The 25,838-nt window shown below is 36.9% G+C and overlaps 1 protein-coding gene across 2 annotated transcripts in view; it reads left to right on the top strand.

Annotated features, from left to right (window-relative positions):
- Nucleotides 1-25,530, top strand: part of LOC128990896 (FAS-associated factor 2-like) — a 31,280-nt gene extending 5,750 nt beyond the window's left edge. The window contains exons 2-9 of one of the 2 annotated variants that reach the window (XM_054413540.1): nt 3,205-3,416; nt 11,142-11,254; nt 14,622-14,808; nt 15,879-16,052; nt 18,942-19,037; nt 19,307-19,478; nt 23,325-23,468; nt 25,036-25,530. In XM_054413540.1, coding sequence (XP_054269515.1) covers nt 3,205-3,416; nt 11,142-11,254; nt 14,622-14,808; nt 15,879-16,052; nt 18,942-19,037; nt 19,307-19,478; nt 23,325-23,468; nt 25,036-25,206 — 1,269 coding nt within the window. In that variant the 3' untranslated portion in view covers nt 25,207-25,530. Of the gene's footprint in view, nt 1-3,204; nt 3,417-11,141; nt 11,255-14,618; nt 14,809-15,878; nt 16,053-18,941; nt 19,038-19,306; nt 19,479-23,324; nt 23,469-25,035 lie in introns of both variants that reach the window. The other variant, XM_054413539.1, reaches the window with a different exon arrangement.
- Nucleotides 25,531-25,838: the final 308 nt, after the last annotated feature.

Raw genomic sequence — 25,838 nt, 5'->3', positions numbered from 1 at the left:
AACGTTCTTTATGCTGAAATTAATAAGTTCGCGTTAATTAACCTATTGATTCTTAGTGTGAGTCTAATATTTACTTAAAATCACTTACAATTTACATAAATTTAATAGTTATACAAAGTTTCTGGCGAGGAAATATTGTCAATTAAAATAGACTAGTCAGTAGACTTACAAAGGTAAATAAAACTTAAAACAGCCGTTACTCCGTTAATATTTGTGGGCGCGGAAAAATTTGTGCACTGTTATTTTCAGCAAAAAATCTAGTTTCTGGTGATATATAAGTCTATATAGGTTCCCATGGTCACGTTCGTTGCAATAATTACCGCAAATTTAATTTTACCTTAAGGTCAAGTCTAACAAACACAATACGGTTATTATTCAGTTTCCACAACTCACCTAAAACGCACTTAAAAACGTTCTTAAACTGTTCTTTGACATCAATACTACAACTCGCTTAAATAACTTTTTTGTCGCTGAGGCTTATTTTAATAACTACACAATCGGTTTTATAACAGCAATAATTCCTCACCCCCTAGGGGAGAGAGTGGGAATTCGGGGTTTTGGGTGGGGAGAAAACTCGCTTAAACATCGAGACAACTGGCTAATTTAACTCGCTAAAACATCGAGACAACAGGCTAATTATTTAAATCGCTAAAACATCGAGACAACAGGGTAATTTTTATCAGCAATAATTCCTACTCTCTAGGGGACAGAGTGGGAATTCGGGGTTTTGGGTGGGGGGGAAAAAGTCACATAAAATTGAGACAAAAGGGTAATTTCATGGGAAGATGGGTAATTTGTACAACAAATATGGGATTTTTTTAATTATGTGGGATAAAATACATAAAACGGGATAAAAATCAAAATTACTGGGGATAATATTCCCATTTCAGGTATTTTATGCACATATCAGGGATAAATACAGGGCAAGTACCAACCTAAACATATGTCGATGTGGCAATGCCACGTCATTAGGTTTGTTGTCGCGTCGCTATTGGCCAATGCCACGTCACTTGTGTTGTTGACGCTTCGCTATTGGCCACTGGTTATGAGTCAGCAAGACAAAGAGTAATAATTCTCATCATAGCCTACAACTGGGTTGTAGATAGGGGTCTCAATCCCGGGCCTTCGATCCAATACAATAATTAAATTTTCCAATCAAAAAGATCATTAATTATAGGTACCATTTCATATAATCGTCCTAAAAATAAAGAGTATATGTGTTTTAAGTGTTATTGGACTATTTTTATTAATTTTCCGTAAGTAAAAGTCCTAAAATTCACAAAAAATCAATATAAACATAGGTTTTTTGCAATCCCGTTAATCCCGGGATTAAAAGACACCAGTCCCGGGATTTCTAGGTATCAAAAATCGGCCGAGATCCCGGGGTTGAGACCCCTAGTTGTAGACTATGTAAAATAACCTTGGAAATACTTTATTTAGGCATGTGGGGAAGGGGAGACGGGGATTATGCGGGTTCGTGGCTGCATTAAGTGTTTTGAAGTTAGGTTAGATTAGTAAGGTAAAGTATAGGTTATAGTTGGCGGGTTGTTTATTTATGTAAGATCTACAACGTTTTATCACTATTGGAACATTGGCTTAAACAACGAGACTACGATTTCAAAAATGCTTGCATTTTTGAAATGGTCATTTCTTACTTGGTAAATTTATTTGTTTTATCCTAAGTTAATAATATATTACTAAAAAACACACTTTGTACCCTACCTGTAGCAGCAAGCCTAGGTAGCCTACTCATAAAACCTAATGTTAATTAAATACATTTAATTGAAAATCAATTCAAGAAAATGGAAATTCGCTTAGTCAGCAGGTTTGCTGCGGCAGGGGTATTTATTTTCTTTACAATTTCTAATAAAGCTGGGGTTTCCATTTTCCCTTCCGGAGGTTCACAAAAAAGTGTATAACTTCTGAACCGTTTGAGATATTTCGACAAATAAAAGATCAAAAGAAAGCTAATTTTCCCCTCTACAATCTACTTGTCCCAACATTAAGTAATATGCAGTGGAAAGCTACCATAAGGGGGGGGGGTGTACACTTACCCCAGATCAAGGGGGAAGTGTACCTAACTTACACCCCAAACATAATTTTACAAACAAATTCTCAAAAACACAAAATTCATATTTTTTACAAAATAAAAAACCACATATACAAAACATTCCAAAGAATAAGTTCAGCAAATTTGACTTGTATAGCACCATGCATACATTGTGTAGCATACATGCTTTTTTTTCAATCTGTGGTCAAAGTTGTAGCCTACAATGTGATTTGGGGCGTACACTTACCCCCACTTGACCTTATAATATAGTCTAGCTAGGTACTGTTGGTAAATAAAAACTATATAAAAAAAACTAAGTTAAACTTAAGTTAATAAGATTGTTTTTTTTAATCCTAAATTTGTTCGTCTAAAAATGGTTTTATATAGAAGTTTAAGGAGGTCAATAAAAAGTAGTGCAACATCTCACAATTCCGCGTGTCACCTTTGTGAATACCTCTCAACAGACATAAAGTTCTGTTGTCAGGTAAAGATTAGTTTCTCCAATTTCCAAAGGCAATTTACCAAATTAAGTTATTCCCTGGGTTGTAGGTGAATCCAAAATTTACAATTAGTTTTGGTCGGAAAGACTCCTAAGTGTCTTTAGGCCTAAAACTAAATTTAAAATTACGATTTAACGTCTAACTTATTGAGCGGTTGGTAAGTTAATATGGCGGTTTGGACGAGTCCTTATGTAGACTGTTGGAGAGCAAACACTCTTGTTTATATTCGACTTTATGCTCAATGGAATCGAAACGTTGAACAAAGAAGGATAAACTTTTACTTACCGGTAATTATTTGTGAGTTAAATGAGACTTGTAATTTTGAATTAGTTAATTTATACCAAATTATACTATAGCACCACTAGTCACTGGCAGGCAGGCAGGAACTGGGTAACTTATAGAATAAAGTCAGTGAAATCTAGGTTATAATTTTGTTTAATGTTTAATTGAATTTCAAAACGAGAATACATGAGCTTATCAAAAGTGAATTGTAAATCGTAAAAATAGGATTAACTGATAGCTATAACTTAAAATCATCAACTAATGCACCTCATGTTCAGACTACTTGGCCAAGTCTTTTGTAGAAATGTCATTTTTGTATGGGTCGTGTGTTTTATATTAGGTGATGGTGACTATGTAGTAATGTTTTGACAGGACTTGACGGGAATAGAGAACGTGACGTTATGTAGAGATGTGCTCCAGAGACACCATTGGGATCTGGAAGTAGCGGTGCAAGATCAGCTGAACATCAGAGAGGGTCGGCCTACGATGTTCTCCAGCGACCACGCTCCACCTAACGTCGTCAGTGACTCTGTGGCGCAACATGTGTTTCACACACCTCCGGCCGGATACAACCCTGGCAACAAGTTAGTATCATCAATACATGTGACAGGGTTATCATACCCTCGTGTAGCCTACAGGGTGTTCCACAAAGAGGTTTAGACATTTGATTTTATATTACTTCCCCCATTTATGCACCAAAAGTTTTGAATCTTTACACAATTTATAAAGCGGGATTTTAAAATATTTTGTGAAAATACCATCTATCTAATGTGTGTAGACTGTAGGCACTAAATAGCATTTTGAACATTTTACCAACTGGCTTCCTGATTCGTTTGGTGTGTTGCAGTTTTAACACTACGGTAGTTGTTGTAGGCCTATAGCTGTTTGAAGAATATCTATTTTAGCTATAAATACTTGCCTTACATTTTTTTGTTTAAACTGAAGATTGAGGAATGATTTTACATCCAATGACATCGGCATATTTTTTTATATTATGTCCTTTTAAGCCTTTTATCATAAGTGTTACATCATTACATGTCCATTTTTAACCAAAATTAAAAAAAAATATACCAAAATTTAAATATATATTGATATAAAAATTAGCAAAACTGGTGATGTGTGCAATCTATATAATTAATACGCGACATGAAATTTGGTCGGTTGAACTCCTCCGCCATTTCTTAACCGATTTTATTCATTGACATCTCATTGGAAAGAGGGTGTCGCGTAGATTTTCAAACTGGCCTTACATTTTTGAAAAAATCCCTTGGGCTTTGCCCCAGTTGCTGTTAAAGTTCCCATGTTATCCTTATGGAGAACATAATTGTTTACATTTTGATCAGCTGTATAATTTAATTGCTGTTATTATTTTTCAATTCAATGAAACGTACTGAGTACATTTATTGAGCGGAGCGAGCGAAGCGAGCGAAGCTCTTATACGTCGACTCTTATGCATTTCGTAATACGCAAACTCCTCCTAGACGGCTGAATCAATCGTTTTCAAATTTTGCATGGTGATAAAGACCATATCGGTGAGTGCCAACATCTATATGGCGTTAAAAAAGTCTCTCAGGAATCCGCCCCACTGGGTCTCAAAGTTTCAATGTAATCCTTATGGAAGCAGTATTTGACACATAAACAAAAACATATGATCAGCTGTTGACTTTTGAATGCAGTAGATAAAGAAATAGCTGATAGCATTAATCCACAGATATTAGAACAGAAACGGTATGGATCATAAATATAATCAAATGACGACACTAGCTTGAGGTCTATGGCGTAGGAAGTGGTAAAGGAAGTAGTAAAGGTGAGCAGCCTGGAGTGTGGAATCGGAAACTGTTTATGACGATTAGATTTAGGTATCTGCATTCCTAAAATTCTATGGGAAGGGAGGAAAACGGGTCCGCGACGTAGGAAGTGGTGAAGGAAGTAGTAAAGGCGAGCTGTCCGGAATGTGGGGACTGTTTTGACGATTAGATTAAAATATCTGCATTCCTAAAATTCAATAGGAAGGGAGGAAAACGGGTCCGCGACGTAGGAAGTGGTAAAGGAAGTAGTCAAGGCAAGCTGTCCGGAGTGTAGGAACTGTTTATGACGATTAGATTAAAGTATCTACAAACCTAATATGCTATGGGAAGGGAGGAAAACAGGTCCGTGACGTAGGAAGTGGTGATGGAAGTGTAGTCAAGGCGAGCTTACCGGAGTGTGGAAACCGTTTTTGACGACTAGATTAAGGTATCTACAAACCTAAAATGCTATGGGAAGGGAGGAAAACAGGTCCGTGACGTAGGAAGTGGTGAAGGTAGTAGTAAAGGCGAGTTGTCCGGAGTGTGGGATCTGTTTATGACCAATAGATTAAGGTATTTTTAATCCAATAATGCCAAGGGAAGGGAGGAATACAGGTCTATGACGTAGGAAGTGGTAAGGGAAATAGTCAAGGCGAGCTGTCCGGAGTGTGGGAACTGTTTATGACAATTAGATTTAGGTATCTGCATTACTAAAATTTTATGGAATGGGAGGAAAACGGGTCCGCGACGTAGGAAGTGGTGAAGGAAATAGTCAAGGCGAGCTTTCCGGAGTGTGGGAACTGTTTATGACGATTAGATTAAGGTATCTGCATTCCTAAAATTCTATGGGTAGGGAGGAAAACGGGTTCGCGACGAAGGAATTGGTGAAAGAAGTAGTCAAGGCGAGCTGTCCGGATTGTGGAAACTGTTTACGACGATTAGATTTAGGTATCTGCATTACTAAAATTCTATGGAAAGGGAGGAAAACGGGTCCCCGACGTAGGAAATGGTGAAGGAAATAGTCAAGGCGAGCTGTCCGGAGTGTGGGAACTGTTTATGACGATTAGATTAAGGTATCTACAAACCTAAAATGCTATGGGAAGGGAGGAAAACAGGTCCGTGACGTAGGAAGTGGTGATGGAAGTAGTCAAGGCGAGCTTTCCGGAGTGTGGAAACCGTTTTTGACGATTAGATTAAGGTAAACCTAAAATGCTATGGGAAGGGAGGAAAACTGGTTTGTGACGTAGGAAGTGGTGAATGTAGTAGTCAAGGCGGAGTGTGGGAACTGTTTATGACGATTAGATTAAGGTATCTACAATCTTAAAATTCTATGGGAAGAGAGGGAAACAGGCCTGCGACGTAAGAAGAGGCGAAGGAAGTAGTAAGGTGAGAAGTGTGGAGTGTGGGAACTGGAAACCGTTTGTAGCAGTTAGATTAATGTATCTGCAATGCTGAAATGCTATGAGAAGGGATGGAAGCATGCCCACGACATAGAAAATGGTGAAAGAAGTAGTAAAGGCTAGCAGTGCGGAGTGTGGGCAATGTTTGTGGCAATTAGATTAACGTATCTGCATTACTAAAATTCTATGGAAAGGGAGGAAAACGGGTTCCCGACGTAGGAAATGGTGAAGGAAGTAGTAAGGCTTGCAGTGCAGAGTGTGGGAACTGTCTTTGGCAATTACATTAATGTATCTGCAATCCTAAAATGCTATGGGAAGAGAGGGAAACAGGTCAACGACATAGGGGGTGGTGAAGGAAGTAGTAAAGGTGAGCAGTGTTGAGTGTGGGAATGGATTAATGTATCTGCGATGCTAAAATGCTATGGGTAGAGACTGTAGACTGTAGGTTAAAATGATTACGAAGCACGAATCGATACATATTTCGATACATGCAATCGTTTACAATAGAAATTTACAACTGAGTTGACAACAGCTGATTTTTACTCCCTAAAGAGTAAAAATGCTACTTTAGACCCGCAACGCATGCATTTAAAACGACTGTTTTTACTGCAGTATGACAAAAACAACATAATATGAACCCTTGATGACTCCGCTCAATTTTGTGGATGCCCCTGCAAACGCCCCCTAGTTTACTATTTGAGTTTGTGTAAACATAAACCCCAAGACGGATCGTGTTAATATGGTTTATCTTAACTTTCTTTATTTATCGTTGTTTTGTGTCTCTATGGCGGATGGAGTTAGCATGATTGTAACTGAAATTTGTGCATTTATCGTTGTTTCCTGTAGCTATAATTTGTTTATTTGTTGTAGCGAATTTCCCTATAGGGAAGTATTTAGCGAATTTCCCTATAGGGAAGTAGCTATTACCGTAGGTCTCATGGTAAGACTTAGGCCCGGGACCGATTTACTTTTTCATTTTAATGTCCCCAGAGGCCAAAAACACCATTCGTTCAAATTTTTATATATGTATATATATATATATATATAGGTATATATATATATAGATTTATATTAAGGAACGCGGCAGCGTTCCGCCCCGCCAAGTCCCCCAGCGGTACACAGCTGCTGCAGTGTATATATACATGACGTGACAAAGTGGCTTTTTTACTCGTCTATAGCTCTGAAGAAACAAAAGCTATTAAAATAATTGTTCATCCACTGGATAGGGGCAATCATTCTTGGCAAAATAAAAAAAAAGAATTTAAAAAAAGGTTGTGTTTGAGCCAAGAAAAACTAGTTTGAAAATTCACAAATTTTCCGTGTTCTCCTTCTTCTCCTTAAATGTTGACGGACCTACAGCCCAAACCACTGGCTCAATTTTAATGTTTATTATGTTGTTTGAAAGCCCTTAGCGTGTAGATGTGCCTTTTGAGGGTCACAAGTCGGTGCGTTGACCCATAAACCCTTGGCAAGCCCTCAAAGTACGATTTTGGCCCATTTAAATAACATGGGATTAAAATCAAAACAAAAGAAGGATCAGCTGCGATTAAATCTCAATTAATTTAAAATGTTAGAGAAATTCATAGGATCAGCTGAAAAATTATTTTAAAACTTTTATAAAGTATTTTTTTCAGGTATACCGAATGATTTGAGCTACTTACTATATAAAATTACTTAGAGCAGTGATATTCCCCGATACTTTCCATTGAAAAATGCAGTGTACCGATGGTACACTGGTACAGCAGCTCGTCATTTTTAACAGTTTAATACTACTTATACATAAAATACCTTTTTATACATATGAAACCTAAGAACTTGAAACTTAGTACTAGTACTAAGGTTAGTTTTAACATTGTTTCTTCATAATATTGCCAAAATTTATTTAACTAAATAAGGTTAGTTTTATGTTTTGATACACTAAAACAAATAAAACAATCGGGAAAATCCGTCTACGTATGTTAAACAAGCAAAAAAGTGAATGTAAAAAGTGATATGTAAATTTAGGATAAAAATGAGTTTTTCAATATTTGTTTTGCCTTATGCTATTTCTAACAAACCTAATCTTTTTGATTACATTTTTACTTCTCTAATAAGGGCTCAATTTACACTAGTCTTTAGATATACGGGTTTAATTATCGGAACACTTATGTAACACCAATGCATTTTATGTGTAGTTGTGCCCTGGTCTATATATAAGAGAAAAGAGGATTTTTATTTTAACTGTTAATTTTCTACAAAAATAAATACAATCTAACAAAAAACCACTAAGTGGTAACACTTCCCCCGCCAAGTCAGCAACCCAAAAAAGACAATAAATCACCACTTTTCCGCCAAGTAAAACAATGTAATGTATGTAAGTTTGGCCACTTGGCGGCAGACTTTTGCTTGATCACTTTAAAAAATACCATAAAATTAGTTTCATTGAGCAAGTATCTCTCCCAATAGTACATTGCTAGATGAGAGCTTATTTTACAAAATTTGACCTTATTTGTGTCACATTTCATAAAATCATAATAGTGATATGGTTTTATATTTACTGATTACCTCGAAATTATTATACTTAGTTGGACTAATTAATTAGAGAAGTTGATTTGTGAAATTATCCACCAACGTAACTTTAATGAAAAAAAACAAGCAAAAGTCTGCCGCCAAGTTGCCAAACTTACATACATTACATTGTTTTACTTGGCGGAAAAGTGGTGATTTATTGTCTTTTTTGGGTTGCTGACTTGGCGGGGGAAGTGTTACCACTTAGTGGTTTTTTTGTTAGATATATATATATGTGTCCGTGAACACGATAACTTGAGTAATTTTTATCAGATTTTGATGAAATTTGGTTTGAAGGTGTAAGGCGGGATAAACTTGAATGAGTTCGCGATCCAGCATGATCGGTCCATGGGAACAGGGTTTTATGGGGGGTTTTATGGGGTAAAAATTGGTTTTTCTCACTTTTTACCCTCAAAACACAAAATTTCCCAATTTTTCTCTAAACCTTCTTAAAGAGCTTAAAAAAACAAACAATTCAGTATATCAAAGTGTTTTTGTACGGTTATTGGTTACGGAGAAAACTAAAAAAATTGTAAATTTAAAATTCCCATGTTATTCTTATGGAGAATATTGTAAAATGTTGTAGTTTGCTTGTTTATGGATATATTTTGATCAAACTTGGCAAATTTATTTATTTTATAGTAAGCTATCAATATTTTACTAAAAACACACTACTTTATTAGTTTCCTTGTAGCAGCAAACCTAGGTACTCGTTAAACCTAATGTTATTTAAATAGATCAATTGAAAATCAATTCGACCAAATGGAAATTCGCTTAGACGGCAGGTTTGCTGCGGCGGGGGTATTTTTTCTTTTAAATGCCTCCGACGCGACGACAACGAAACATAGACAAGAGGCGTAATCGTGATAACGACCGCAGCTACAGAACAGTGGTGCGTAAAAGGCTTAACTCACCTAACACTACCCCAAAACGACTTTTTGTTCTCAATTGGCCCTCTATCAGTGGCCTGTGTTGCCTGTACAGCGAGGCATTTTGAGAAGGAGAAAACCGGCCGGAATGCTTTAGGTTTATCAATAACGAAGATAAACATGGTCTGAGTTACACACCTGTAATCTTTGAGTTGAAACTCATTGTACATATGACTGTTATTCGTTTTGAAATAACTCCGAGCAACGTGTAAACTAGTCCTTATTAAATCTGAACTTCCATCCAAGCCAGACTTAGTTTATTTAAGGTGGGCCCTCCACTTAAGCTTAGCCACTGGTTAGTGAGCTTAATATCGATTGCACATAAGGATTAAAGACAAGTCTCAAAATTTCAGGAAATTTTAAATCTCGATCTACAAGACAGGATTTTTTTTATCAAGATTTTTTCAAGACGAGAAAAAAAATTTAAACGCCTGCAGAAAGTCAATGCAATTACTTATCCGCAATACAGGAGCGCGTTGTAGTTGCGTTTCGTTTGCGAAGACGTTCTTATTTCATTAATGTTTTAGTCATAAAACATATCAAACATGCTTTTCCTGTTATGTATGAGAAGGGAATCCTGTCTCGATCTCGTCTCAAATTTTTATGAGAAATAAAAAATCTTGTCTTGTCTCGAACTAAAAATCCAATCTCGTTCATCTCTAACTGCACATGTACAGGATTCAAACCCGCAAATGTAGATACGCAACACTTGTCAGTGCAACACCCATCAACTGCTTAGCCAACTGAGCTACAATGATACCGTTGGTCGTACGGATTGATTGCCACTATAAGCACACGACGACACTAGCGCTTGTAGGTTGGATGCGACGTAATACAAGAGAGTTAGTGGGTTAGCAGTACGACTATCTTAAGGCAAAATGCGGTGACGAGCTACACTTTGTAAGTCTTTGTCAATGGGTCATTGTTGAAGAAAAAGTGTGAAGAATTGTGCGTGAGATATTGTTCTTTGTAACATTACAGAAACAATTAGACACACTTTTTCAAACTACAAGTTTTTAACAAAAAATTTATCTACTTTTTATTTATTAGGTAGTTGATTCTGTGTAGGCAATTAAAAATTGTCTGCAACACAGGTAATTGCCTAACTCAAGGAAGGCTTTTTATAGGAAGAAAATCAGAAAAGATGTTGTCCCTACAAATGTTAGGAAGCTGAAATGTTCACAATATTTTTTTCTAAACCTACTTTATAAATCATGTTAATTTTCAAAACATTCGATGCGTCGATGAAGATAAAATCAAACAACTTTAACTCTTTGAGGTACACCCTGTACAAGTCCTAATTTTATACCATTTATTTCTGAATTTTCGCTATTCCAAAACAGTTTGAATTCCAATGAGGCCTAATTATTGTACTTATTAAAAGCCCGCAATGATAAAATTATCAACAGCATAAATTAGTGCTTTGTTAAAACACGGGTATCTTATTGTTAAAATCGAAATATCATACTTTTATTTTTACACTGTTTAGGGTTACAATAGTTTGTCTATAGGCACAATTGCTGGATTGGGATCGTAGTGTGGTTGTAGATTAATTTACTGTAAAGAATATACCTAAAGTAAAACTGCACTGCGATTATTTATTGATAATGTGTATGAGAAACTACACACGTTTCTTTGCCTGTTAGCAGTTGGAGCTTCATAAGATACATAGCCACAGTATTCTTTCACTTCTGCTACGACACGTTGACCAGTTTGTTAGGAACCACATATCGTCTGATGTTCGGAGATACAGGAAGACGTAAGTTGATATATTTCATGTTTTCTTGCCTCAGTTTTAAACAATAGACTTTGAAATAGCCAAATAAATCGTAGTTGAATGAATCTCAGTTAAAATTAAAAATTAAAGGTGTAGAATAGAGCACAAGGGCCTAGATTTTTTAGGATTTTTTGAGAGGATAGCAGGCTTACCTGAATGGAAAAGAGTCCAAACTGGCATAGGAAACACAAAACAAAACTTTACACTATATACACAAAACATTAGAATATTTCACTGTCACTGACAGCATTTTCAACTAAGGAAGAGAGAGTTTTCTAGATTTCCAAAATGGTGGCCAGTGAGTTGTTGAGTCAGTGTTGCCAATAGTATGAATTCAAAAAACACAGTTTCAGTTTATCTTATATGCACTATATATATGAATAAATATGTAAGCCTGCTAGTTGGGTTGGATGTTGAAGTGGAGTGGGTTAGATGAAAGGTAGTATCTTAGGTTTAGGTTTGGGGGTTGTCTAGACTTAGTAAACCATTGGTTAGACAATTCCCATCTTCTCAGTTGTGACTGGTTACATTGAGGAGGCAGTGATTTGACTATTTTGGTTGTATAGCAGTCATTGAAACTAGGGTTGTTGTGGCTCTGGGCATGTTGTACAACTGGTTTGTCTTTGTATCCAGTAGATACATCTTGTCTATGGCCATTCATCCTGGTTCTGAGGCTATTGGTGGATAGGCCTACATACTGTGCCTCACATTTGTTACACTGTAGTTGGTAGATAATGTTCTTTGTTTCACAACAATGTATATAGTGTATACAATGTATATAGTGTAAAGTTTTGTTTTGTGTTTCTTGTGCCAGTTTGGACTCTTTCCCATTCAGGTAAGCCTGCTATCCTCTCAAAAAATCCTAAAAAATTAAAAATTAGTTTGATGAGTACTTAGGTTTTCTGTTACTGGGAAGGTAGGCCTAATAAAGGGTGTTTCTTAGTAAAATGTTGATAGCTTATTATGAAATACATTTTTATCAAACTACAGTATAGGCCTAAGCAAGCAAACTACAACAGTTTACTTATTGTTCATAAGAATAACATAGAAAATTAACAGTTTTTTCAACTTTTTCACAACCATTTAGCTCACAACAACGCAAAAGCATACTAAGTTGTTTATTTTGATAGGTCCTTCAAAATTGTTTAGGAAAAAATTTACATAGTTTTACGCTTGGCTCGAAATGGGAAATCCCAATTTTTACCCCATTAAACTCCCCATCAAACCCTTTCCGATAGATCACCTTTCCGATTACCGATCACACTAGTTTGTGAACTCATTTAAGGACATACAGACATATACAAATAGGCTTAGGCCTATATATACAAGACCGGTAATAGTTGATTCCCTATGTGGGAAATTCGCTAAAAAGCAATTATTTATTTGTAAAGTAATTATTAGGCTTATTTGTGATGTAAATTTCCTGCCGGCAAAAACTTGTATGGCAACGCAGGAAATTCCGCCACCATAACAATCGCCTAAGTCCCAGGAATCTCACGAGCCGGGTTGCAGGGATTTTCCAGGAGTCTATAGTGATTAGGATAGCCTCAGTGTTGATAGTCTCGGTTAATCAGAGCTCAGAGAAACCATAAAGTGTCACCAGACACCGCACTTATAATCACCGCTCTAGTCAGGGGAGTTTGTGGGGAAGCAATAATGTACGTGTGTCCGTGAACACGATAAATTGAGTAATTTTTGTCCCTTTTTTATGAAATTTGGCTTGAAGGGCGGGATTAACTTGAATGAGTTTGCGAATCAGCATGATCGGACTATAAGAACGGGGTTTTAGGGGCCCGGGGTTTTATGGGGTAAAAATTGGTTTTTCTCATTTATGACCCTCAAAACAAAACAATTCCCAATTTCTCTTGTTACCATTTTTTAGAGCTTAAAAAAACAAATAATTTAGTAAGTATATTGAAGAGGTTTTTACAATTATTATGGGTCACAGAAAAAATTAAAAAAATTGTAAATTTAAAATAACCATGCTATTCTTATGGAGAATAAGTAAACTGTTGTAGTTTGCTTGTTCAAGGATATATTTTGATCAATTTTAGCAAATTAACTTATTTTATACTAAAATTATTTTTTACCCATTTAATAAATTAACATCTCCTTTTGAAATCCCTTTTTGAAAACCCCTTCGGTTAGTATTCGAATCTTGATAAAGAATCGCCATCTTTTTAGTAAACACCACTAAATTTGTAAATTGTAATTTTAAAACTCCCAGCTATTCTTATGAATAAGTAAACTGTTGTAGTTTTGATTGTTTATGGATTTATTATGATCAAACTTGGAAAATTATGTTATTTTATACTAAGTTATTGATATTTTACTAAAAAAGCACACTATATTACCCCTCCCTGTAGCAGAAAACCTAGGTGCCTGTTAAACCTAATTTTTATTTATATACATAAATAAAACATCCAATTAGTCAAATGGAAATTTGCTGAGTCTGCAGGTTAGCTGTGGTGGAGTTGTTTTACTCATTAAATAAAGTAAAATTTTAAGATTTTATAGTATCACACTATTTAACTAAATGGGAGGAATTGTCGTAAACCTTGAAAGTAAACGTCGATTTCCATGGGTTTTGATTATTTTTGATAAAAAGAAAAACTAAATATACTTAATCACAAATAACTCAAAAACCGTTGGGCTTAGAGAAAGATGATAAATACACAAATTTTGTATTTTTAGATGGACTACATTTTGTATATTTAGCTTTTTCCTGTATCTCTAATAATAAAGTCACTATAGCCAAAAATACCGAAATATTGCGCCATTTTCCAATATGGCGGCCATAGCACAGCTTCAATTTTGGGGGACTTTTAATATGTTCAAAAGGAAGGTACACCCAACACTTTTACCAAATTCCTTGGTTGTGCTAATTTTTTTTGTCTAAACATATTTTTATTGTACTAATTGGATACTGAAGTAGACCCCATCTATATGAACCAGCTGTCACTGATTTTTTACTAAGAAATAACATAGTTGTGTGATCAACCAAAGAATATCTAAAATTTTATTTTCTACCTTATTTTTTGTTGCTGACCAAGTTGATGGGTCATAACTGTTGATATTCTACTAAAAATCCCACTCTATACCCTCCCTGTATCAGCAAACCTAGGTACTTGTTAAACATAATGTTATTTAAATAGATTTAATTGAAAATCCAATCGGGTTAATGGAAATTCGCTTAGTCCGCAGATTTGCTGCAGCAGGGAGTATTTAGTCTTTTTGGGATTTTTATGCTACCCTTACGTCACATTCTGAATATTACAATTTAGAGGTCAAAGAATGAATACTTTTTAATGAATCTGTAAAGTTTGATCAAAAACTGTATTGCCAGCAGCGGTCACTGATCCCGTGGGAGATGTGATGCGGTTCGTCCAACAGTTTGAAGATACGTACGGCCCCATTCATCCTGTGTTCTACCAAGGGTCGTACGGCCAAGCTATCAGTGATGCCAAACAAGAACTGCGCTTTCTACTCATTTATCTGCACCAAGATAATAACAACAACTGTACCAACTTTTGCAGGTATTGTCTTCCTAACTGTATTGTAAGTCCCACTATTCCGAACTAACGTCCCTGTTTGGATTTAAGTTGGTTGGAATTCAGAATTGTATGCCGATTTCTGTAATAATTCATCATAACAATCGCGAATGATGTTCACAATTTTGCTGTAATCTCAGATTTTTCTTATCTCCTAAGATATTGATGATTCTGCCGTGACCATGCCGAATGTTTTTGCGGTTGCAGAAAACCTATACAAAGAAAGATGCCCGATTTTTAATTTCACCGTGATTCTCGGGACGGGATTAGTTCCGATCGTGAGTGATTTCGCCATGTCACAAGTCACAAGTGAGCATGATGACATATCAGTGATCGCAGGAGATTTTGCCCGTATTGTGGGTGACGATAATGATGTCTCCGCGATTACGAGAGATGTTGACGATCTTGTCGCAAGCGTGGGGCTTACTGACGATGTTGGCGTGATCGCGAGACATGCTGTTGATGGCGCTGTGACCGCCAGCCATGTCGAAGAGGGCTTCCTGACTGCGAGGTGTTTTGATGATAGTGCCGAGAGGTCGTGTTATGTTTACAATTTGTTTCTTGTTATTTCAGACATTCAAAACCTCGTTTAACCAAATAAAACGATCTGTTTTGAGAAATTCATAAACAGTAACTCGTCCTCTAGTTATATAACCAAACAGTAAAGCACAAATCACTAAATTACCCCTATAATAATAGAAACCAAATTTTGTCTACACTATCGATCAGTGCAAAAAACGAGCTTTAAAATTTACAATGAGATGTGATGTCTACTTGTGTTGGTTAGTCTATGATGATAAAATAAATATGATTAAAGAACAAAACTACAGGATGTGGTTGATTCAACCAACACAAGTAGAACATCGTACTACTTTGAGAAGTAAAAGTATGGCTAATGTCTAAAATTGTTATTATTTTTATGGACACTGTATGACAGATCTGTTAAAACTGTTAAATCAAATGTTAAATTTCATGAAAGTATAGTGTTTCTTGTGTGTCATGTAGATATATACCCTAATCTGTACGTGTAATTGTGTATTGATTGATGTTTTCAGGTTTACCCTAAGCAATGAGACAGTGGTCCAGTTCATCAACAGCTCCATGTTGTTCTGGAGTTGCAATACCAGCTCAGGGGAGGGTTATAGAGTGGTGCAGTCCCTCCAGACGCACACGTACCCTCTACTCGCTGTCATCATGCTCAAAGACAACAGAATGACTGTCGTCGGCCGGTATGTCCTACATTAGACAGCAAGCAAGCTTACCTGAAAAAATGTCTCAAACTACCGAAATTCAGCACACTTATGTCCTATTGGAGGACTCAGAGGGTGGATTGAAAATACCCCTTCCGCAACAAACCTGCAGAATAAGAAAATTTCCATTTGCCTGTGATTTAAACATTTCCTTGAAAATACCAGATTCAATCGTTTCCCTGTTTGAATAATACTAGGTTTAACGAGTACACTTGAGTCCCGCTAATCCGAACACGGTTAATCCGAACGTCCGCTTAATCCGAACACGTTCCCGATATTAATTTTAATAAATTTGCACTATATAAAATACAATGGGAAAGGTAAAACATCTTGAAATGAAGTATAAACAGAGTAATCAATTAAGGAATACAATGGTTTGTTTATTACGTAAAGTTTAAATTTACAAATCGTAATAAAAAACAAATAAAACAAAGAATTATTTTGTAAGAAATATTGCACATACCGTACTGAAAAATTAACTTTGGTTAGGCCTACTTGTCATTGGACATGAAGTCCCGCATTGTCATTTGCTGCAGTTTAGTAAGTCTGTTTTTTGCCGCGTAGTTCCGCCATTTTCTCATGAACATCACATCTGCAGGCGTGGCAGTAGACTGTTGCTCTAAGTAGCGAAGGGCAAGGTCAAGCGCTGCAGCTGCCTCATTGTGTGTCACTTTCTCCTCTCCTCCCCCGCCCCCTGGCTCGTCATCACTACCCTCCCCCTCGTCTCCCTGAACATGATCTTGCGTCACTGCTGCTACGATGTCATCTTCAGTCAGAGTCTCTGCACTAGTACCGTCTGCCGCCATCCATTCATCCACGTCTTCTTCTACCGCGTTTTCACAACCGGGAATGTTTCGAATCATTGGTAATAAGTTAACTGGGTCATTTTCGGTAGGGGTTTCTTCAAAATCTAACGATTTCCACAACTTTTTCCACGATTTTCTTATCGCCCCAGTTGTCACATTTTCCCAAGATTCAGCTGCCCAATACACAACATCCTTTACGTTCGTTTGTTTAATTTTTTGAACCAAGGGAATTGTATCGTCTTCAATTAGGGACTTTAAAAAGTGTTTGCGATACTTAAGCTTCAGAGCCTGCAAAACCCCCTGGTCCATTGGTTGCAATAATGGCGTCACATTTGGAGGTAAAAAGGCTGCCTTTATTTCGCCACATGTTAGTTCGTCGACATCTGGGTGGGACGGTGCATTATCTAGCAAAAGAATAGCACGTGGGGGAATGTCATTTTCTTGGCTAAACCGTTTAACAGATGGTACGAATTGGTCATGGAACCATTCTTTAAACAGTTTCCCGTCCATCCAGCCTCTCTTCTGGTTCCTGTAATACACTGGAAGTGACTTCATGTTTATATTCTTGAAGGCTCGAGGCTTAGCAGCTTTGCCTATCATCATAAGAGGAAGCTTATGGTTACCAGCAGCATTGGAACAAGCCATAATGGTTACTCGGTCCTTACACATTTTAAAACCAGGAGCACGACTTTCTGATTTAGAGGCCAAGCTTTTAGTTGGCAGTGCTCTAAAATTTAGGCCGGTTTCGTCAGCGTTATATATCTGTTGGGGGGAATAATTTCCTTCGCTTATTAAATTGTCAAATGAAGCAAGGTATTCCTGCGCTGCAGCCTGATCTGAGGAAAGTTGTTCACCGGTGACAGTTAGCTGACGAATACCATGACGTTTTTTCCACCGGTCAAACCAACCGGTGCTGGCTGTGAAGGAACTGTCGCCATTTAACAGATTGTTCAACTGAATTGCCTTTTCTTGAACGATAGGTCCACTTAAAGGGGTTCCCCTTTCCCTTTCTTGCGAGAACCACAGAAAAAGCGCTTCGTCAACTTTATCATACTGCGACTGTCGCGCCGTTTGCCGATTTTCAAGGGTTACCTCTGAAGACGTTGTGCAATATTGTTGAAGTTTCGCACGGTTTTTTTTCCAGTCGCAAATTGTAGCTTTGCCAACGTTCAGCTCTTTCGCTAGTTTAGTCACACTTTCACCATTATCCAAACGTTTTATAGTTTCCAGCTTATCTTTAAGAGTCAAAGTGTTATGTTTACGTTTGTTAGACATTGCACTTATCACACTAAAAACCCGTACACACGCAAATCCACAGGTGACTGACCGCACTACGTAAACAAAAGCAGACTAGATCAAGGTGTTGTTGTGTTGCGATTCTGACAATTAAGCTAGTTTATTGGTGAGGGGAGGGGGGCAGACGTGTAGGCTACTGTGTACAGTCTCGGTAAGCAGTGCGTGCAGACGTACAGTCCGCACGCATTATCGTCACATCATACACGTCTGCCCACCCGTTCATATCGCTCTACGCTAGTTGATTGTTGACACGCTAGATATTGCACAACTGATGCGCTTATTTAAGTTTAACTGCCGGAGTTTAACTTTAACTGTTGTTTTTTTTTTAATTTTGTTGTAGTAAATGGACTATTAAAATTGGTTTTTGTGTATTGCTCGTTCATATTACGACACTACGACCCCTTAAAATTGCTTCCATCTTGATTATCTACGTTATTTCGGCTAATCCGAACAATCAGCTAATCCGAACGGGGTTCGGTCCCAATTAGTTTGGATTAGCCGGACTGCACTGTACTTCTAGGTGATCTACTAGAGGGAAAGAAAAAGTGTTGTTTTTTGTGTTAATGGTTTAGGATGAAAGTACCGGGCAGCCAAGCCATTGCTCGGTATAGTTTATTTTGATTGTATCCTTTCGCTAGGTTTTTTTGCTTTCCTTTAAAATATAACCTTAACAGTCATGTTGGAATTGTAGTTCATAACTTAGTTTATGAATCAGTTATGAATTGTCAGTTATGAATCGGTGTCTGATTCTGTGTTCTGTTTACAGAAGTGAAGGTTTTGTGGATGCAGTAGAGCTTGTCAGACGACTGCAGACCATTATTCAGGCCAATGAGGCTGCTTTAGTGGCAGCAAGAGCTGAAAGGTGGGTTGAGAAAATATTTGGTTGCATCTTGATGGTGCTTTAGATTAATTAGCAATGTTTAAAAGTGTGTAGGCCTAAAAGTAGATTATCGCTGATAACTGGGGACAACTTTAACATTGGGATGGAATGTCTAGTTGTATCAATAGTCAAAAGCTGGGAGTATTGATGTATTCGTGTTCTTTTACTCGTAACTACATAATACATCAATTGAAAACATTTATTCTGTGTTTATGGAAAAAATTGTATAATTTGGTGATGGTGATTTGCAGGGTGGAGAGAAGTTTCAACCAGACTCTGCGTCGTCAGCAGGACGAGGCTTACGAGATGTCTTTACGAGCTGACGAGGCTAAGGAGAGGAGACGCAGAGAGGAGAAAGAACAGCGGGAGGAGGAAGAGAGGCTCGTGAGAGAGGCGGAGGAGGCAGAACGGCAGAGAAAAGAGGTGCAGAGATTTACTCTTAATTCACATCGAGTGATTGTGTTAAAAAGAGATAAACATTGCAATTTCAATACAGGTCGTTGAGTCAATTACATGATTGACTCGAGTGCAAGTATTAGAGTTTGAAGATTACAGGTATACCTCTATTAATACTCACCCATGGCTATTTACTAAAAGTCTTTTCTAAATTACCTCAGATTACACCATAGAACTATAGGCCTAAACATGGAACGCTGACTCAATGCGGCCAAAACGAGCCGGCCGCGGAAGGGCTCTCCCCACCACAAGGACGGAGCAGCACTGACCCATGTATTACGATGGGCGCGTTACGTTTTCAGGCTTTATCATTATTATTAAGAACTTGATTGTGGTGATTTATTGTTGTGTGATGATTCCTTTATCACATTATTGAAAATACACATAGTTTTTACGAGTAGGTTTTATTGTTAGTTGTGCATTGAATGCCACACAGAACATTTCACTTCATCATTCACTCAAACTTACACCACTCGTATATTCGTATGTTCCTAAACATTAACTGCGTAGATGCCAATCTAATTAACTATGTTTCAGTTATTATTACACCTGTGCCTGGCTCGTATACAAGAGAAAATAACTCCAACTGGTCTTATGAAACTTTGTTTGCTAAGATGAAATTATAATTTAAGTTACTAAATTAGTCTTTTACTTAACAATTTGGTACCGGTAGGTTAAAGCGTGTTAAGAAACAGGTGCGAAGGTTTTTTAGTATATTTTAAAACATTGATGCCTTAAATTTCCCGTTTAGTTACAGTATCTCAACCAACTTCCCAAATTTTAGCATACTGACTCTTATTTGTGCATCATTCAAGTATTTCTTGTTAAAAAGAACATTGAAATACACAATCTCATTCGTGCATTTTTATGCAGTAACTTCAAACAAAGAGACTACATAGCTACGCCTAGTATTATATTACACAAATATTTCAATCAAATTTTAGATCATAAAACTATTTAAGAAGTTTTTCCCACTTTGTGAAGTTTCTTAATTACGGACGGTTAGTGTTAAATGACCCAATAGCATTTTGAATTTTTAAATCAAGAATTTTAAAGTGATCAATGTGATTTGCTTTTTCTAAAAAATATGATTGATCCAAATTTGTTCAAAACCACACACATGGATTAATTTGGGGAACTTCTTTGAGCCGTCATAAGAGTTTTGTGTCTTCATCAAACTAAAAAATATGTCTATTCGAATAAATTATGATGTTTCCTCAAAATTCAAAATCAGAGTTTGTGCTAGTTAACAGAAACTCTTAACCCATCAGAAACACTGTTACTTAAGATATGTCCTGTTAATCTAACTTTAATTTCCTTGTTATTAAAAAATGTGTGTGAGTTGGAAAGCTAATTAAACATTCTTTTGTTTAGAACATTTTTTTTTATATATCAAGATAATTTTTGCCGTTGTATGTTGACGCAGTATACAGGCATGTCATCATATTAAATAGTTTTCAAGTAAGTGATTAATTAAACGATTAGGCTAGTGAACTAGTGATGCGAAACATAGGCTAGGAGCATGTGCCGCATAGTTCACTATGCACCACAACACTGACTTGTGTTGGGGGGAGCCGAATAGGGCCGGCTCGTTTCCAAACTGCCTAGCGCAGCTTGAGCCGGCATTCCACTTGTTGTAGTTCTATGGTTTACACATGAATTACCTCATATATTTATTCACAGTACAAACATACTAAAATAATATTCTGTATAGGCTATATTGAAAACTGCAGCATGGCAGAAACCTACAGTAAAATTAGCTAAATACTCAGTTTTGAGGTGAAGAATCACAGACATCGGTTACGTAGTAGGCCTACTATTTTTAAGACTTGAGTTTTTGATCAAACTAGCACATCAAGAATGGAATGGAATTCTGCTCCGCATCATGAATCACATTTTCACCCTTTTCAATGGATACAAACCCATTAAGAAGCTAAATGCTTATGGAGAATAGTCAGACTGGAATTTTTCTGCCAAAATGAGTTTTGCGCGGTAGCCACGATACTCTATCTCTCTTTCTTTCTAAGCAGATTCTTGGTTTCACTCAGTCAGCTGACTTGGCCACGCGCTCGCTATAGTCTACCTAGCGGCCGCCGTGGGAACTATCGAAAATTCAAATATTTCCAGACTGAATTTTTCTACGAAGGCATTTAACTTCTTAAAGGGTTTGTATTCATTGCCCTTTTACAACCCTAATTTTCTGCCATTTATTTTAAACGCAGAAACATAACTTTTTTATACCCGTAGAATCAAAGGAACTGAACCGCATCAGCTGTATATTGTATATAGAAATAGGTATTTACCTTCGTCTACAGCTCAAACTGTTGTAACTTGAGTTACGGCCGTTTCGGCATTATAATGCCATCGTCAGACGTTGAACATTCAGCTGAAGTAGTGTCGTCATAGTTGAAACACATAACACGAACACGAATAACATTTTACAATTACTAACGAAAACACAACGAACAGGCCTGTCGCACACACGGTACCGGTTGACATTGCCGCGATCTGAACTGGATGCCGACTAGAGGTTAATCCTACATCGATCTTTGCGTAGTGGTGTTATCAGCTGACCTTTGTACTCCTGCCTTTTGTATCTTGTCCTGGTCTAAAATACTATTGAATATGATGTGTGATTTATATTGTAGTTTGTCATTTAATATTGTGTCATCAAAATTATTTTCTGTATAGGCTCTGTAAATTTCGTATTCTTTTAATGTGTCCAATTTATTTCCTTTCTTGCTTGTGTGGAGTATATCGAGACCAGTGTTCAGATCATACATGTCATGATTTTTGTCAACCAGGTGTTGAGCAAAGGATGATTTTTGTTTGTCGGCTCTTGGACATGGGTGATGTTCTTTGTACCTGGTTCCGAATGTCCGTCCAGTTTTTCCTATGTAAAAGCTCGGGCAACTAGCACATTTAATTTTGTATACACCTGACTTCTCACTTTTGTCGATTACACGATCAGAAACGTTTAATTTATTAATTGTCTTGTTGTTGGTCTTGAACGCCAATTCGATACCATGTTTTTTCAATTCTTTCGTAAGTGAGTACTGAATTGAATGTGAGTACTCTACACACACATACTTCTTCTTTAGTGGTTGGACGTCTCCAGACTTTTTGTTTTTCATCTTACTTAATAACCTGTCAATCATATTGCTGTTGTACCCATTAGATAGCGCTATGTGTTTGATCAAATTGAGTTCTTTATTAATATTGTTGTCTGACATTGGAACATTTAACAATCTATATAACATACTATTATAAGCGGCATATTTCTGTGATGGTGGATGGTATGACGTGTTATGGATGGTTTGGTTTGACGTAGTTGGCTTACGACAAATGCTGAAATCCAATCTATTGTCGAATTTTTCTTATTGTCAGGTCTAGAAAATTCATTTTGTTTGACTCCTCAATTTCCATCGTGAATTTCAAATTTGGGGCAATATTGTTTAGATATTTGTGTAATAATTCAAGTTGTCGGACGTTACCGTTAAACAAAAGAATAGTATCATCTACATATCGGTGGTATCAGGGGCTAAAAATGGATTTTGAATATCTAAAATTTTATTTTCTACCTTATTTTTTGTTGCTGGCCAAGTTGATGGGTCATAACCGTTGCTATTGCTATAGCTCACAATAAGTATCCATTAGTTTGCCTTGGATAAAAAGGTCCTTGTAAGACGATTTTGATTTAAAACTGGCAAAAACTTGAATGCGGTGGTATCAATAACAATAGTCAAAGGTAATCAACCAGAGATAGGAGTAAGGATAAGAATAATAATATAATAGATGTTTTTGTGTCTCTAGGAGCTACAACGACAGAAGATTGAGTTGGTTGCTCTGGTGCCGAGGGAGCCACCTGCTGCAGATCCGCAGTCTGTCTGTGTTGTGTTTAAGATGCCCAATGGAACAAGACTCGAGCGGAGATTCTTGCAAACTCACACGTTAGAGGTAATTTTCTTACCTCAATTCCTATTTTTTTTTAGATAACTATTATTGAGGACTGGATAGTGTTTAGATTATTATATTTAGTAAATGCTCAAGGTGCAATAATACTACTTATTCAACACACTTTTTACAATTACACACACACAGTTTGACATAGTGCTTAGGCCCCGGCCACACGAGGCGAATTTAAGCCGCGCGGCTTATCTTCGCGCGAAGTTAAGCCGCGCGAAGTACCTGGCCACACGGGGCGGATGAACCGCTTCCTGTTGGGTTTTCCCAGTATCAGTACTCTATTTAAACATAATTCAGTTCACTCTTTTTAGTCGTGGACGAAACATTATGTTAGTTTGTGCATTAGAAGCGTGTGGTGATCTTGAACCAAATATTAACAGAAACCATTTGGTCCATCCCTTCCTAACGGAAAAACCATTTGTGTTCCAAACTTTTTACGAGCACATGCGAAACCATAGTTCGGAGTTATATTGGTTATTACCGTATGTATGTGTTTAGTGTTACTGCATCGTTCGACAAGTTACTTGAATTGCGCCAACCACATATAGCTAAAGAAGATACACTCATGAGAAGTTCAATTAGTGCTGAGGAACGTCTGACAATAACATCAAACATTTTTTGAACACCACACAACCTGTAACAAACACGCAAAACAAACTAAAAAAGCACTGGAAGTGTCCGAAGAATATCTCCAATAAGCGCGGCTGCCGCGCGGTCGAACCGTATCGTGTGGCCACTCTCCTAAGACTACGTGTGTCATCCCCCCCAACGCGGCTTAACTTCGCGCGGTTGGGGGACGACATGGCGCGGCTCAACCGCACATGCGGCTAAACTTCGCCTCGTGTGGCCACTCTCATTTGATTCAATGTGTTGTCGAGCCCCTTAACTTCGCGCGGTTAAACCGCCTCGTGTGGCCGGAGCCTTAGGCTTCCAGAAGCGATGGATTGTAGAGCAAAATGTCCATTGTCACTTCAAAGCATGAATTGGAGTGGGAAGAAATTTTGAGTTTTATGAATGTTAGAGATAGCCCACTTTGGGGGGTATTTTAAGTGGCTTGGCATCTTAAGTGGGGATTGGTACCAGAATTTAACATATGAAATCACTTAAAATTTTAATATTTTTTAGGAAAAATTTATCATTTTTTAAACTAGATTTTTTCCCTTGGGGGGGGGGGGGGTGTATTTGTTATATTAAAAGTCTAAAATTAATTTTATGGTTCTACTAAGTACTATGAAATAAATATCTCTGCCAACCATGTATATGGTGCAAAAAGCCTAGGTTTGTAATTTATTTTTTGTTAAATAAAACATTTTTATTTCACCTGTTTTATGCAGCTTAACTGATGATGATAATGCTCAGTAGATCTCAAACTAACCAAATCAATTGCGACATTAGGATGATACAAAAATTCAGATAGACCTAGTTGCACATTTTTACTGAAATTTGGGGTATTTTAATTTTGTGTTTACCAAGACTTTCAATTGAAAAATTATAGTTTTTGCTGCAATTGCTTGTTTCCTAATTGGTCAAAGTATGAGATGTGTTCTTATTTTTGCAGGACATTTTCCATTTTGTGTTCTGCCATCCTCAATCACCAGATGAATTTGAAATCACAACAAATTTCCCAAAGCGAACTTTAGACTGTAAAGGACCCTCAAAAACACAGACTTTAAATGAGTGGGGGCTTAGGAAAGGTGAAGTGCTATTTGTCTATGATCTTGAATCATAAGAGATACTTGATTCATTCTCAAAATGTGCTAGTGTTAAGATGTGTTATTCTTATTGCATTTGTTACATATACGTTTTCTCTGTATTTTTATACATTACTTAGAATAAGGCAATTTATTTACTGATTTGCTTCCATATATCCTTATTGTTTGTTCTAAAAAAATATGAATGTTTTTTGTACTTGTTAATTTTAGGTTTTGATTTCAGTGATTTCACTGTAACGGTTGTAAACAGGTCTTTCCACAACCAAATCTCATGTAAATAAAAAGAGCAATCTTAAATATTTCCTAGCACACAATGTATTTAATAAATTGTTTTGTTGTTATGATGTTTTCATATTTCCTCCCTCACTGTACCCACAAACACCTCTTTTTTCATATTTCCTTATACTATGTGATTTCTGCCTACAATGACAATACAATTAATGTGAGCCAGTAATGACGATTCCTACATCATCATAACCTCATAGTAAACAATTTGACTACATTATACCCAAGAGTAGCATGGTGACAATGATTGGTAGCATCTTAACTAGTTGAGTCAACCATGATGACTCCTACTCTATTCTGGCCTCCTACAAAATTGACCAATTAATGTCAGTATCAGAGTGTCAGGACGTGGTAGGAACTTGGC

Source organism: Macrosteles quadrilineatus, unplaced genomic scaffold (genome assembly GCF_028750875.1).
Source record: "Macrosteles quadrilineatus isolate MER2022 unplaced genomic scaffold, UCM_ALF_1.0 Scaffold_3__2_contigs__length_128488019, whole genome shotgun sequence".
Lineage (NCBI taxonomy): Eukaryota > Metazoa > Arthropoda > Insecta > Hemiptera > Cicadellidae > Macrosteles > Macrosteles quadrilineatus.
Note: the sequence above shows the minus strand (reverse complement) of the source record. Positions and strands in the feature narration are given on the sequence as shown.